At 43.0% G+C, this 14,361-nt stretch overlaps 1 protein-coding gene across 2 annotated transcripts in view; it reads right to left on the minus strand.

Annotated features, from left to right (window-relative positions):
- Positions 1-9,120: 9,120 nt before the first annotated feature.
- Positions 9,121-14,361, minus strand: part of Clint1 (clathrin interactor 1) — a 65,150-nt gene continuing 59,909 nt past the window's right edge. Inside the window, exons 11-12 of one of the 2 annotated variants that reach the window (XM_004657479.2) lie at positions 12,320-12,524; positions 9,121-10,803 (exon numbers count right to left, since the gene is read on the minus strand). In XM_004657479.2, the coding sequence (XP_004657536.2) occupies positions 10,457-10,803; positions 12,320-12,524 (552 nt within the window). In that variant the 3' untranslated portion in view covers positions 9,121-10,456. The remainder of the gene's footprint in view (positions 10,804-12,319; positions 12,525-14,361) is intronic. The other variant, XM_004657478.2, reaches the window with a different exon arrangement.

A 14,361-nucleotide genomic window follows, 5' to 3' on the forward strand; every position in this document is an offset into this window, starting at 1 on the left:
AGGAAATGTATAACTCTACTAGGAATAAAAAATTAACTTTAGGACAATTTTTTGATGGTGTAGAGCAAAAACAGCTTATGATGTTTGAGAACGATATTGAGCCTGAGAATATGAAAGTAGAAATGTTGATCGGTAGTGTTCATAAGAAGCATGACAGTTCTGCAGAAAAGGAGTTACAAAACTTAGGCATTCCCACCAGGAAACTTCCTGGGGGATATGTTCAGTACTTGATCAAGGGCAGGTGGTGGACTCCTAGAGCTGGAATCTACTTAGTTCCACTCCCCTATGAGGGAGGATATGATAAATTTGGTAATAGATGGGTGAATTATGAAGAAAAAAGGAGGCTATGGCATTCTCTTCCATTTATAAAATACTTAGCAAGGACACGTAAGCCTTGGTGCTTATACTCTAGACAAGAAAGAAAAGAATTCCTAGAAAACATTAAACCAGCCTTAAAATATTGGTGGTCTTTTGGATAGAAACACTTTTATAATGAATATAAGGATTATATAAGTAATCTAATAAGTGGAAAGAGATGACTCTCTGCTCGGTTTATAAAAAATAAATAACCTATTGTTCACCTTGCATCCCTTACCCCAAGCTTCTATTCATGTAAAGCTGTGGTCAATGATGCAAGACGTCCTTCTTAAAAAATGGGTACATTTCCTGCCTGATAAACACTACACGTATGCTTAGAGTAGAACAATACTTAAGATTGTTTAGATTAATAATTCTTAAGATCACTTGTTCAATCTATATAAAACCTTGATAAAAACTTTAGTAAATCGCAGCAGCATATTCAACTTAGAGTGTGGCTGTCTGTCATTTCCTCGCCGAATCCCGAGTTCTCCTTGAGCCTTCGCCCTTGTTCTCCCTCAGTCCTGATCTCCCCGAGAGTCAGTCCGCGGCAGTGGTGCATTCAGAGTTCGTTTGCAGTAGCTAGAGGCCCTAGTTGCCCATTCTCTCTCTTTCTCTCTCTCTCTCTCATAAATAAAAATAATGTTAAGAAAAATGGTATGTTGGGTTGGAGAGATGGCTTAGAGGCTAAGGCACTTGCCTGCAAAGCCAAAGGACCCAGGTTCAATTCCTCAGGACCCATGTAAGCCAGATGCACAAGGGAGCCTACGCATCTGGAGTTCATATGCAGTGGCTGGAGGTCCTGGCGCATCCATTCTCTCTCTCTCTCTCTCTCTCTCTCTTTCTCTCCCTGCCTATTTCTGCATCTCGCTCTCTCAAATAAATAAACAAAAATAAAAATATTTAAATAAAAATAATTAAACAATAGGGGGAAAAACCTGTATGTCTACATCTGGGTGTGGAACGGTCTTCTGAGTATGATATGACCATTGTCTTCTTGAATTCCTAGTTAACCACATGAGGCCTGCATAAGGTTGGGCCCATTAACAGTCCATTATGGGGGCCCATGGAGCCCACACCATACCGAGAATGTAAGTGGGGGACAGTTGCTTGGAGAGAGACATTTTCTTCAGTGGTAGGGCTACTTGTAACTTAAATCCCAAATCTCCATCAGCTGGGAACCTAGATTTAGAACACCTAAGTTTATGGGGGACACCTGAATCAAGCCACCACAACAAATATTTGGGGGGTGGAGGCAGGAACATCATTGTCCATGAGTTCAAGATTGACGTGGGCAACATGGAGACCCCATTAAAAAAAAAAAGAAAGAAAAACAAAACAAAACCAAAAATCCCCATAGAATTGCCTGGAGAGCGGCTTTGTGAGTGAGAATACTTTTGCAAGCACGAGAGGGCCTGAGCCAGCATGAGTTCTATTCCCAGACCCCACATAAAAAGCTAGATGTGGTGGTTTGAACGTAAGATGTCCCCCATAGACTCATGTGTTGGGATACTTAGTCCCCAGTTGGTGGCACTGCACTGGGAGGTGGTGGAGCCTTTAGGAAGCGGAGCCTGGCGGGAGGAAGTGTATCGCTGGGGGCGAGTCCCGAGGCGGTGTGCTCCAGGCCTGCTCGCTCTCATTCTTCCTGGTGATGTGAAGATGTGACACAGGCTTCCTCCTAGGCCTGTCATCCTGCCCCACCATAATGGACACTTCTCAGAACTGTAAGCTAAAAATACACCTCCACCTTCTTTCCTCCCCGAAGCTGCTTGCATTCAGGTGTTTTGTCTCACCAGTAAAACAGTAACTGGTACACTGGGTACAACGATGCATGTTCATAATTCCAGCTCTATGGGGAATACCATCAGGACTATCACTGGGACTCACTGATCAACAGTCCACTGAAAACGGCAGCTCTAGAACCAATGAAAGACTCAAGGAAAAAGTCTGGAAGAGAAGAGCATGTCTGTCCTTGCTCTCCTCTGGCTTCTGCACACATGTTCACAGAGCTTGTACATCTGCACCCACACACGCATACGCCACATGCCATGCCCCCCCCCCCCCCATACCATTACCACCACCGCCACACTGTTTTCTTTTTTAAAAATACCTTTTTTTTTCTGTTTTAAAAGAAGTTTATTTATTTGCAAGCAGAGAGAAAGAGAATGGGAATATAGGTGTGCCAGGGTCTTTAGCTACTGCAAACAAACTCTGGATGCATGTGCATCTAGCTTGACGTGGGTACTGGAGAATTGAACCTGAGTCATTAGGCTTTGCAGGCAAGTACCTTAACCGCTGAACCATCTCTCCAGGCCCCTTTTCTAAGAATTTTCAAATTCATCAGGAGACTTACAGCATAAACCTCATCCTGACACATTCCATCCTTCCCTTTGTTTAGTCTTGGCTATCACATGACTTAGGAGAAGACGAATGGAAGACATTTTGTGAAACAAAGACATCGAACACCTCAAATCAGGCACTCAGGAGGAAGAAAAGTTGTCCGCGGCCTTGGTTTTGGGAAGTGTTAAGAGAGTGGAGATAGAAAGATGTGAGCAGAGAGCAGTTGTTAACCTCCCAAACTCAACTCAATGTGACAGGGACACTTCACAGCACATTGCGTCCGATCTCATCTGAAGCTGACGAGCATCGTTTCTGCTTTGCATCTATTGGTTTATTAATGGTCTACAGCCTCCTAAGCAGATGCATATGCATTAGGTAGCCAGCTGTTAGGAGGCTCCCAGATGTCGAATGTGACTCTGTCTTGGAACATTTTTTTTTTTTTCCTTATTGTGAAACAAAGTAATTGAGGTCTTATTAAAGAACCAGTTAATTACTAAAGCAGTGCCTTCTGGCCCCCTTTTTATCATTCAGATCCAAAAACTCTTGGGACATCTAAAATTTTTGGTGAAGAGATTGCATTTAAGAGTCAATCTTTATAATATATGGATAGATGCCAACACTCTAAGTATCCTATTTTCACACATACATAGTTGTAAGGATTAAAGATATGTGAACAGTTCTTTTTTTTTGTAGTTTTTCAAGGTAGGGTCTCACTCTAGCCCAGGCTAACGTGGAATTCACTATGTAGTCTTAGGGTGGCTTCGAACTCACAGCAATCCTCCTCCCTCTGCTTCCTGAGTGCTGGGATTGAAGGTGTGCGCCACCATGCCCAGCTGTGAAAAGTTAATTGGCAAAATTTTCAATAGTAATATCTGTTTTCTTAGTTTATTATAGGGATCAGGTATGAAGAAAATAATAAACTTAGTAAATTAATTAAAATTGTACTAATTTAGTATTTATTTAACCAGGTTACTTTCCTATAAAGGAGGGTTTGCAAAATGTCTGTGCACTCACTGAAAATCAGTTCAACTACTGGTAATCTTTTGCAGTGTTTTCTAGTATTTCTAAATGCCCCCTAAAGGTCTGATGATGTCCATTCAAGCAGTCCCCCATGAACACCTCACATGTAGAAATTCCATTCCTGGTTTGCTTGGCTGGTTGAGTACCTCTGCTCTGCTTCTCAACTGCATGACAGGAGCAAATGAAAAATGGCCCAGACCACCCACTCCCCAGAAGACAGGATGTGTGCTTTCTGAAATGGAGTCCTGAACCAAGCAATCAAGCTTTGTTCCCCCTCCAGCCTTCAGGAGCTGCTGAGGTCGTATGTGAACGTGTGTGCGCCATTTCTACAAAACAAAGGGGCTTCCCTTCAGAAGACATTAGATTTTATTTGTCATATACGTGGCTCCTCTCCCACTGCCCTTTAGAAAATGCAAACAGATGACAGGAACATTATAGCTCTTAAAAACATAAGCTAATAAACATGAAATAGTCGTCTGCTATGTGAGGGTCATTTGGAGACAAGGTTGTCAGGGCTCTGGTGTGTGCAGGAAAAAGCTAACAATTTATGTGTGAAGTGTACAATTTTTTTTTTTTTGAGATAGGGTCTCACTGTAGTTCAGGCTGACCTACAATTCATTATGTATTCTCAGGGTGGCCTTGAACTCACAGTGATCCTCCTACCTCTGCCTCCCTGAGTGCTGAAATACACAATATTTTTAAAGCTTCCTTCATTTATTTTAGAGAATGGGGAAAGAGAAAGGAGAGTATGGGTGTGCAGGACCTCTTGCCGCTACAAATGAACTCCAGATTCATGTGGCACTTTGTATGTCTGGTTTTATGTGGGTACTGGGGAATTGAACCTAGACTGGTAGGCTTTGCATGCAAGCTCCTTTAACTGCTGAGCCATCGAAAACTGAATTTAAATTCCAGACTTGTCTTTGGAGGTGTGGCTTCCCTAACAACCTTGACCTCTCATTGGCTGTAACTTCATTTGTAATATCTCACTTAAAAAAAAATATTTTATTTGAGGGAGAGAGGGAGGGAGGGGGAGAGGGAGAGAATGGGTGCGCCAGAGCCTCCAGCCACTGCAAACAAACTCGTTTTACAACCAGCATCTGGTGTAGATTTCTCTGTAAATGATTCGCTCACATTTCATACTTCCTACGGTCAGAATCAATCCTGTAACAAACCTGGTCACATGGTAAAGCCCCAACTCTTGGTGCTCATCTGGTTTTTCTTTCCGAGGTAGGGTCTCACTATGGCCCAGGCTGACTTGGAATTCACTGTGGAGACTCAGGGTGGCCTCAGACTCACCTCAATCCTCCTACTTCTGCCTCCTGAGTGCTGGGATTAAAGGCGTGTGCCACCACGCCAAGTCCACTCAAGGTTTTAAAAGGCCAAGTAAAGTAAGCCCTGGGACACCCATAGCAAGTGTGGGGGTTTGATTCAGGTGTCCCCCTTAAACAGGTGTTCTGAATGCTAGGTCCCCAGCTGATGGCAATTTGGAAATTAGCGCCTCCTGGAGGCGGTGTGTTGTTGGGGGCAGACTTCAGGGTGTTATGGCCAGTTTCCTCTTGCCAGTGTTTGGCACGCTTCTGTTGCTGGTGTCTGCTTGATGTTGGCCAGGAGGTGATGTCCACCCTCTGCTCATCTTGTTTCCCCTGCCATCACGGAGCTTCCCCTCAAGTCTGTAAGCCAAAATAAACCTTTTTTCCCTCAAGTTGCCCTTGGTCAGGTGTTTTCTGTCAACAATGCGAACCTGACTGCAACAGTGAGGAGAGCACAGGTCTTCAGAATATTCCATGTGGGAGTGAGCCCTCCAGGGGAACGTCTGAGAGTGAAATATTTACTCAGCCCCTGGAACAATTGGTAGCATGCCTTATCTCCCTATTCTACTTCTATTTATGACATGACAACAACTCAGGGTACAGGAATGAAGGCCATGGTGAGGTTTTTTTTAACAAAACCTTTGTATGTGATAGTTCTCTGGGTATTAAGTGAGCAAAAGTTAACAAAATTCCAAGAATTCATTCCAACAATAGAGATTTATACCATTTATAAGAGCTGGAGCTGGCTGAACGTGGTGGCACACACCTTTAATCCCAGCATTCGGGAGGCAGAGGCAGGAGGGTTGCTGTGAGTTTGAGACTATATATAGTGAGTTCCAGGTTAGTCTGAACTAGAGTGAAACTCTACCTCAAAAAACAAAACAAAACAAAACAAAATCTGGAGCTGGCCATGGCTGAATCTGAGGCAGGAGGATCACCATGTTGTAGGTCATCCTGGCTACACAGTCAATATTTCAAAAAAAAAAAAAAAAAAAAAAAAGAAAAAGAAAAAATCAGAACAACAAAAAAAATCCCTGGAACATTCTAAGGTGTTCTGCACAGAAATCAACTTACAACAGTGTACCAGGCTAGACTCTACTCTTAGGAAAATGTACTTGGAATTTGCTGTGTCAACTAAATGATGTTCACGTGAAGTGCCAAGCATAGAGACAGGCACAAATGAAGGGCACATTTCTCTAAACCAAAAGGAGGGAGACCGAGAAACAGAGCACACAGGTCAGTGCTGGTGGCAATTGCCATCTTACTTCATTACCCAAAACCTCAGGACTCATTTTTGAAAACTGTGCCTAGCCCAGGTACGTCAGGTCAGCTGACCAAGCTCAGACAGCAGGACTGCAGATGGAACTCCGACTTGCTTTTAACTACATTTTCTTGGTGACACTGAGGATTGAAACTAGGGCCTCACACATACTCAGCCCCTGCTACTACACCACTCAGCTATGGCTCCAGTCCTCCATTTACTCTTTGAGACAGATGCTCATGAAGTTGCCCAGGCTGGCTTTGAACTTGATTGCTCTCACCTCAGTCTCCTAAATTGTGATTACAGGCCAGCACCAGCAGACCCAACTCTAAGCAAATAGTCTTGTATATATGTGTGTGTATATATATATTTTTTTTCAAGGTAGGGCCTTGTTCTAGCCCAGGCTGACATGTAATTCACTATGTATTCTCAGGGTGGCCTTAAACTCATGGTGATCCTCCTACCTCTGCCTCCTGAGTGCTGGGATTAGAGGCATGCACCACCATGCCCAGCTCTTTTAAAATATTAAAAAAAATATTTATGAGGCGTGCGCGCGCGCGCGCGCACACACACACACACACACACACAGCAAGCTAGGGCCTCAAGCCACTCTAAATGAACTCCATGCACATGCTCCATCTTGTTTATCTGGCTTACGTCCTAGGGAACCAAACCTGGGTCCTTTGGCTTTGCAGGCAGATGCCTTAACCACTCAGCCATCTCTCCAGTCTATAATCTATGGGCGTATGTGTGTATAATGTTGAGAGGCAGATAAGAGACGATGGGCACTTTACCAAGACAACACTCGTGAGACAACGTAAAGCTCAGGAAGCAGTCAATTCAGCCAAGGACACCCCACTTCACGAATGTGTGAGGTAAAAGCACTGATCCTTCTAATAATGATGAGTTAACTATCAGGTCCAATTAAAAAAAATTGACAACTTCTATACTTACAAACAATAAACCATGATATTCCCTCCCCTCCTTTATTTTCCCCTTCACAACTTGGCTCTCCATCATACCCCTCCCTCTCTCCATTAGTCTCTTTTATTTTGATGCCATCGTCTTTTTCTCCTATTACGAGGGTCTGGTGAAGGCACTGTTGGTACTGAGAGGACATGGACAGAGGCCAGTTTCTGTCTGGGCAGTCGCCCTGGAAGGAGTGGTTCTTCCTTTGTCGCACTGGAAGGACTGGTTCTCTTCCTTTGGCTCTAACATTCTTTCGGCCACCTCTTCTGCAATGGAGGGTGTGATAGAGATGTTTTAGTGCTGAGCACTCCTCTGTCACTTCTTCTCAGCACTATGCTGCCTTCTGGGTCATCCCAGTGGTCACCACCATCTGAAAAGAGAAGCTTCTCTAATCAAAAGTGAGAGTAGAATTAATATATGAATATGAATCCCCAACTTTCTTGACTGCTCCAAATGAATAGCACCAAGATAATTCAGGTGACTTAAATAAAAAGGGTAGAACATGCTGGGTGTGGTGGTGCACACCTTTAATCCCAGAACCCTGGAGGCAAAGGTAGGAGGATCTTTTTGCTGTGAGCTTGAGGCCACCCTGACACTACACAGTGAATTCCAGGTCAGCCTGGGCTGGAGGGAGACCCTACCTTGGTAAACCCAAACCAAACAAAACCAAACCAAAATATTCATACTGGGTGTGGTGACACACGCCCTTTATTCCCAGCACTTGGGAGGCAGAGGTAGGAGGAGCACTGTGAGTTCAAGGCCTCCCTGAGGGACTTCCAGGTCAGCCTGAGCTAGCGTGAGACTCTACTACCTCGGAAAAACCTAAAGAACAAAAAGGATAGAACGTGAACAAAGACATGCCTTTTGTTCTGGACTTTACCAGAGAAGTCAGAGAAACCTGGAGGACACAAGCCTGATTGTGGAGCGCTGGCGTTGACTCTGCAAGCTGCTCAACAGTCCTTTCCTTGTGGCAGCACTCAGCAGAAGGAAAGATCGACAGGAAAAGGCTCTGCCCTGTAGACAAAGGGAGCACTTTCTAGCCAACTCCACATGATTGCAAAGTCTTTATGCTTTTCTTCTCTCAGGAACCCATCCTGAGACGATTCTTCCCGCCGGACAGGAGACCGTTTCACGTCAGGTGCGCTGGCTGTGGCGGCGCACACAGGTGATCCCAGCACTGGGGAGGTACACGCGGGAGGAAGCAAGTCTGAGGCATGCTTCAAAACACACCACCCAGAAGGGCCACCAGTGAGGGAACTTGGCTTTTCTCTTTTGACGCTATGCAATGTTGAGGTTCAGTCAGAAAGAAAAAGCGGGGCAGGGGGTCCCTGTGTCCTCAGAGATACATAAGAAGGTCAGGTCTGGAAACTGTGTTAGAGATAAATCTTCCCAACTAAAACAAGCTTTAAGATCTCCGCGTTTAGGTACAGGCGAAGCCATTCCACCATGCTGCCACCAGAGGTAGGCTGGACTGCTCTGACGTAACAACACTTGAAAGCTCCTAGTCTTTGAAACTAATTTAAACACACTGAATTGTTGAAAGATTAAAACCACAGTCAGCTAATTACACCCCCTCTCATCTCTTATTCAGCAAACGAGTCACTTTTCATCACCACTTAGCTGAAGTACACGGGTTTCTGCCTAATTAGAAATGGTGTCAATGGAACATTAGCAAAAACGGAGCAGGTCAGGATATCTTCGCTGTTTCATTTTTAATTCCTAACAGTAGTGCCTGATAGAAAAGAACGGAGAAGTCATTAAGTAAGTTTAAATTATTTATAAAAATTACTTTGCCAAATTATAATTATTTTTTCCCCAAATGGTCTCCAATGTTTAACAGAATGAGAAAAGGCCCATTCAACATTGATTTTAATGAACGTTTTAATGTTATATATAACAGAACATTATGAATACAATGGAAACAAAGTTTTATCAATTTAATAAAAAAATTTTCAACATAAAGTGGGGAGGTAATAATTTGATAGCTATATTATAGTATTTATTTTTAAAACTATTCCCAGCTTGAAGTTGAAACATTTCATTTTGCATTCCAAACTCTAGAATCATGATTTTCATGTGAGCTTAATGCAGAATTACAGCAGGAACACAAAACATCTTAATTAATTTCCTTTATTTGTCATTAAATCAATAAAACCTCGGACTGCTACTGGTCTCCTTTAATAGTCCAACTCCTTTACTGGGGCCTCTGCCAATGCCATATATATATATCCCAAACAAAACTAATGCTGTAAAAAAATCTCAGTGAACATTGGTGAGTTTTAACATTTACATTTAACTTCAGGTTTTATGTATTTTCACTTTTTCAATTTTTTGAAAAGACACCAAAAAAGATAAAAATAAATATTTTTCTCTTTTGACCATTTCTGCCTTGAATGATAGCTACAAGGATGAACACAGAAACTAGCCTTGCCAAGTTAACCACAGCAAACTGTAAATGACCGCTACAAACAAACAATACCAGAGGTCTTTCTTTTAAAGGAAGTCACAGAGCAATCCTGAAAATATATATATTTTTTTCCTAGTTCTGCATGGGATAATTACAGCAGCAGACGGGAAAGTCCCTCGCTCTCAGCCACTTCTCTTGGTGCAATAGAAATTTGGATTGTATCATAGGAGTGCTGCTGGAACATTAGCAAAAGTATATACATTCCAGTCACCTTTGATTTAGCCATAATCACATATGTATGTCTTTTGGACAAAAATATATATTTTTATAAAAAACTGATCATCCAACTCTAATGATTTCATATATGGACTTGAGTGGTAGTAAAAGGAACAGATCCAATTATGACAAGGCGATTGAGGGACAGAAAATCAAGTTCCTCAGGAAAAGTAAAGTATAAAGTTAAGAGATTCAAGCACGTTCATTCAGCCTTGTCCAGTCTTCCCACATATTATGGTGTTAAATGGGCTCTTCAGCTTTTAAAGGCTCTCAAGGTCTCATCACCCTGTGTTCTTCAGCGGGGAGGGAGACTGACTGCCTCACCTGAGGCGCTCTTGCTTCACTTCTGGAATACTAGATAGTGCACTTTTACACAACAGCCTTTCCGGTTCCTTATGTGGGTTGGGTTTACTTTAATTAATTGCTAAAAGAAAGGGGAATTGATTAGCATTTTCCATCCCAACATCACCTATTTGCGCAGCTAAAAAGTTCATTCAACCTGCTTCTTAGGATTTCTTATTTGCTAAAGTTGGCAAAGTTTGCAAAGGCATCTTGCTTAGGCTGCACAGTTCCAGAAGTCATGGTCATGCTGGGCATGCCCACTCCCATTGTGCCCGTCAAGCCCATCCCAGCAGCTGACATTCCCAGGTTCATGTTCATGCCCATCATGCTCTGGTTCATCATGGGAGTATTTCCAAGAGGGGCCATCCCCATGGTGCCAGTCATCACACTGGGCATGCTCATAGGCATGGGTGCCCCCATCAAAGAAGTGGTTTGTGGCCGGACAGGAAGCATGTTTGATGGAGAGCTGAGGTTCACAGCTCCAAAGCTCTGAGTCATCATATTCAGAGGCTGCTGCATATCTACCCAAGGAGAGAGAGAGAGGGAGAGAGAGAACTTTACAACATGAATTATTAAGATTCACAGAACAGAAACAGAATACATTTTCTCTACGACCAACACTTCTCGCCCCAATACAATCCCTTTATAGTGATTTTGTATGAGAACTCAATTAATCTGCACTGGTTACTCATGACACATATTCAGTGGATATTGGCTCTGCTTCACAGCGATGTAGAAACAATAAGAATGAGGAAAACATGACCCCAAGATATTCCTACAAAATCCATTACTGGGGGCTGGAGAGATGGCACAGTGGTTAAAGATGCTTGCGAAGCCAAACGGCACAGGTTCAATTCCCCAGTATGCACGTAAGGCCAGATGAACAAAGTGGCATATGCATTTGGGAGTTTGGTTGTAGCCAGGTACATCTCTCAAATGAACAACTAAAAATATTTTTAAAAATTCCATAGCTGAATCCTACCTAGCAAACTACAAAAGCAGTTCCTACCAGAATTCTGAAAAAGGTTTATATCCTTTGACTCAGTTACTTTTAGGTTATATTAAGGAAAAATGTGAAGTTCAAATCTATACAAAATTATAGTTATTTAAAGTAACAAAAAACTCAAAACAATTTACGTGATCAACAAGAGGAATTATATATTGATTGATGGGTAATTATAAAAATTTAAACATCAGGGTTGGAGAGATAGATGGGTCAGTGTTGTAAAGGTGCTTGCTTTCAAAGTACCCATGTAAGCAAAGTGGTGCATGTGTCTGGAGTTCATCTGAAGTGCAAGAGATCCTAGTGTGCTTATTCTCTTCCTGCCCCCTCTGTGCTTGCAAATAAATATCTTAAGAATTTCAGCATGATTTTTTTTTCACAGTGTCAACAAGGAAAACATGCTAGATGAGGAAAGGCAATATGGTACAGAGAGACTCAGTACATGCCACGACAACACTGTACCAAGATGGAAGAGCCACAGCAGCTCTCAGCTTGCGAAACTCAGGAGCTTTCTGTTTCTGCAGTGTTGTGGAGAGACTCCAGTGCCATGGGCGTGCTGGGCAAGGGTTCTCCCACTGGACTACATCCACAGTCCTTGTTTTTTGTTTGTTTGTTTTTTGAGGTAGGGTCTCACTCTAGCCCAGGCTAACCTGGAATTCACTCTGTATTCTTAGGGTGGCCTCGACCTAAAGGCAATCCTCCTGCCTTTGCCTCCCAAGTGCTGGGATTAAAGGTGTGCGTCACCATACCCAGCTCAGCCCTTGGTTTTTTGACAGTCTCACCAGGTAGCTCAGCGTGGGCCTCTTATGTGTGCCTCCCTAGTGCTACAATACAATCTAGATGTGCGGCGATACTATGAGCAGACTACAAAATCAATCCATATGCCATTACACAGAAAGACCTGAAATAAGTATCTGTTATCTTTGCTCTCCTGCGTTGTATGCTATGTGTTTTGTTTTAGTGTTTGGAGCGGTCCTGGCATCAGGATAAGAGTCAATGAACACAAAGAAGTGGAGTATATGGCAGTAACTTACTCTGTTGCTGAATCATTGTGTTGAGCGACGGTTGCTGGGGTTTGGAAGGCTGCATACCAGGGAGTAAGTTATCTAGGCTGATGTTTACACTGGGGTCAGACCACGTAGAGGGCAGGGTTTTGCTGACTGACTTCTGGACCATATCTGTATTCTGATGATAGAGAGGGTTAGGCTTCTGCAGCACTGCACCAACATTGTGCAAAGGCTGGAAAAGAAAAAGATGCTCTAAAAATTAAGCATCTTCCCTGTAAGGATTATAAGATGGCAATCTCATCACAGTAATGTTTCTAGAACCAAAACCAATGGGTAATGTTCTACACTTATGTCTTCATACCTTTAATCATGAGCTTCCTAAGTGGCTCTCGGTCCCAGTCAGGTCTGGGTTGAAAGAGCACATGACGCATGTGCGTTGACAATCATGCTCCTGGGACCCAATGTCTACAGAGCACCATCCCTGAGAAATGTCCACGGCAACTACCAACTTTAGATTAGGACAGTAACCCATCCCTAAGAGAAAGAAGGTTTACTGAGTGCACTGCAAGGGGCAGTGGCCTGGGCAGTAAGAACACTGCTGGCCAAGTCAGTACAGCTTTAAGGAAATATACAGTTGGAAATCTGAAATGTCTTCTGTTATATGAAAGCCCAAACCATCAAGCCACAAATAAAACCTCACATATGCAAACTGATGTTCCTGTACTCTGTGCACACTTCTACTGTCTCCAGTGAGAAACACTGGTGGAAGCTGATACGGACCCTCTGAGGAGGAAGGTGACAGCAGAAGAAAGAAGCAGAGGTGCCCAGTGTTACCAAGGACAATTATAACGACAGAAGGGAAAGGCAGAGGATCCAAAGCAGAATCAACAATGTACAGAATCAGGAGTTACAATTACGACTGCAAATACAGTTGACTGGCTTCACTCTTGTGATACATTAGGGCTACTTTTTGTTATATACAGCAGTCACCTTTCTGCTTCTTTCTTCTCTTCCTTCATCCTAATATCCCAAAGGAGAGAATCTACACATTAAAACAAGTCATTAGCATAATAAACAAATGTTCTCAAAAACTCAAGTCAAATCGAGCAGTTCCTGGTATGTACTTTCTGATCCTATGTTTGTTCAGATTTTAAGGTAATATTATGTACTTTGGGTTTAGCTATTAAAAAGTGAATTTTAAGGCTCTCATTTTAGCTTTCCTTTATGAAAATGTAAGTTGAAAAAGAACCATGTTTCTGTAACACAACAGGCTCCGAGCAGGGAAGGCATTTGCCATTAAGAGATTGATGGTCTCCAATAGCAACGCCAGTGACTGAATGTAGGGCTTGCACGCGCCATGCGAGCACTCTCCCACTAGATTGGCCCCAGCAATGATTCTGTTTATAAGCAACCAGCAAGTGATCCTATGCTAATATAACCAGACTGAATATTGTGAGTGAATATTGGCCATGCACTAAAACAATGTATTTATTTCTTAAAAACAAATTTTCAAATTTTTAAATATTTTCTTTCACACACACACACACACATAATTTGATTTTTGTTTTTTATTTTTTTTTGTTGTTATTTTATTTATTTTAGAGCAACAGACAGAGAGAAAGAGGCAGAGATGGAGAGAGAGAATGGGCGTGCCAGGGCCTCCAGCAGCTGCAAACAAACTCCAGATGCGTGCGCCCCCTTGTGCATCTGGCTAACGTGGGTTCTGGGGAATTGAGCCTCGAACCGGGGCCCTTAGGCTTCACAGGCAAGCACTTAACCGCTAAGCCATCTCGCCAGCCCCACATTTTCAATTTTTTATACCCTGATAAATTTCATTACGTCTGATCCTCTGCACGCAGTGTCATCCTCGGCATTATGGGAAGACAGAAGAAGGCCTGGCCTCTAGACCCCAAGTCTCTGCACTAAAGGAAAGGGTGGGAGACAGACGCACCATGCAAAACTGGCGAGCAGCTCACACACAGTTCTGTGGCACCTAATGATGCTTGGTCACCAGGAGACCGTGTGAGACTCTATTACCTGGGACAGTGACAGAGGCACATTTCTCTAGC

The sequence above is a fragment of the Jaculus jaculus genome, chromosome 6 (assembly GCF_020740685.1).
Source record: "Jaculus jaculus isolate mJacJac1 chromosome 6, mJacJac1.mat.Y.cur, whole genome shotgun sequence".
In the NCBI taxonomy this organism is placed as follows: domain Eukaryota; kingdom Metazoa; phylum Chordata; class Mammalia; order Rodentia; family Dipodidae; genus Jaculus; species Jaculus jaculus.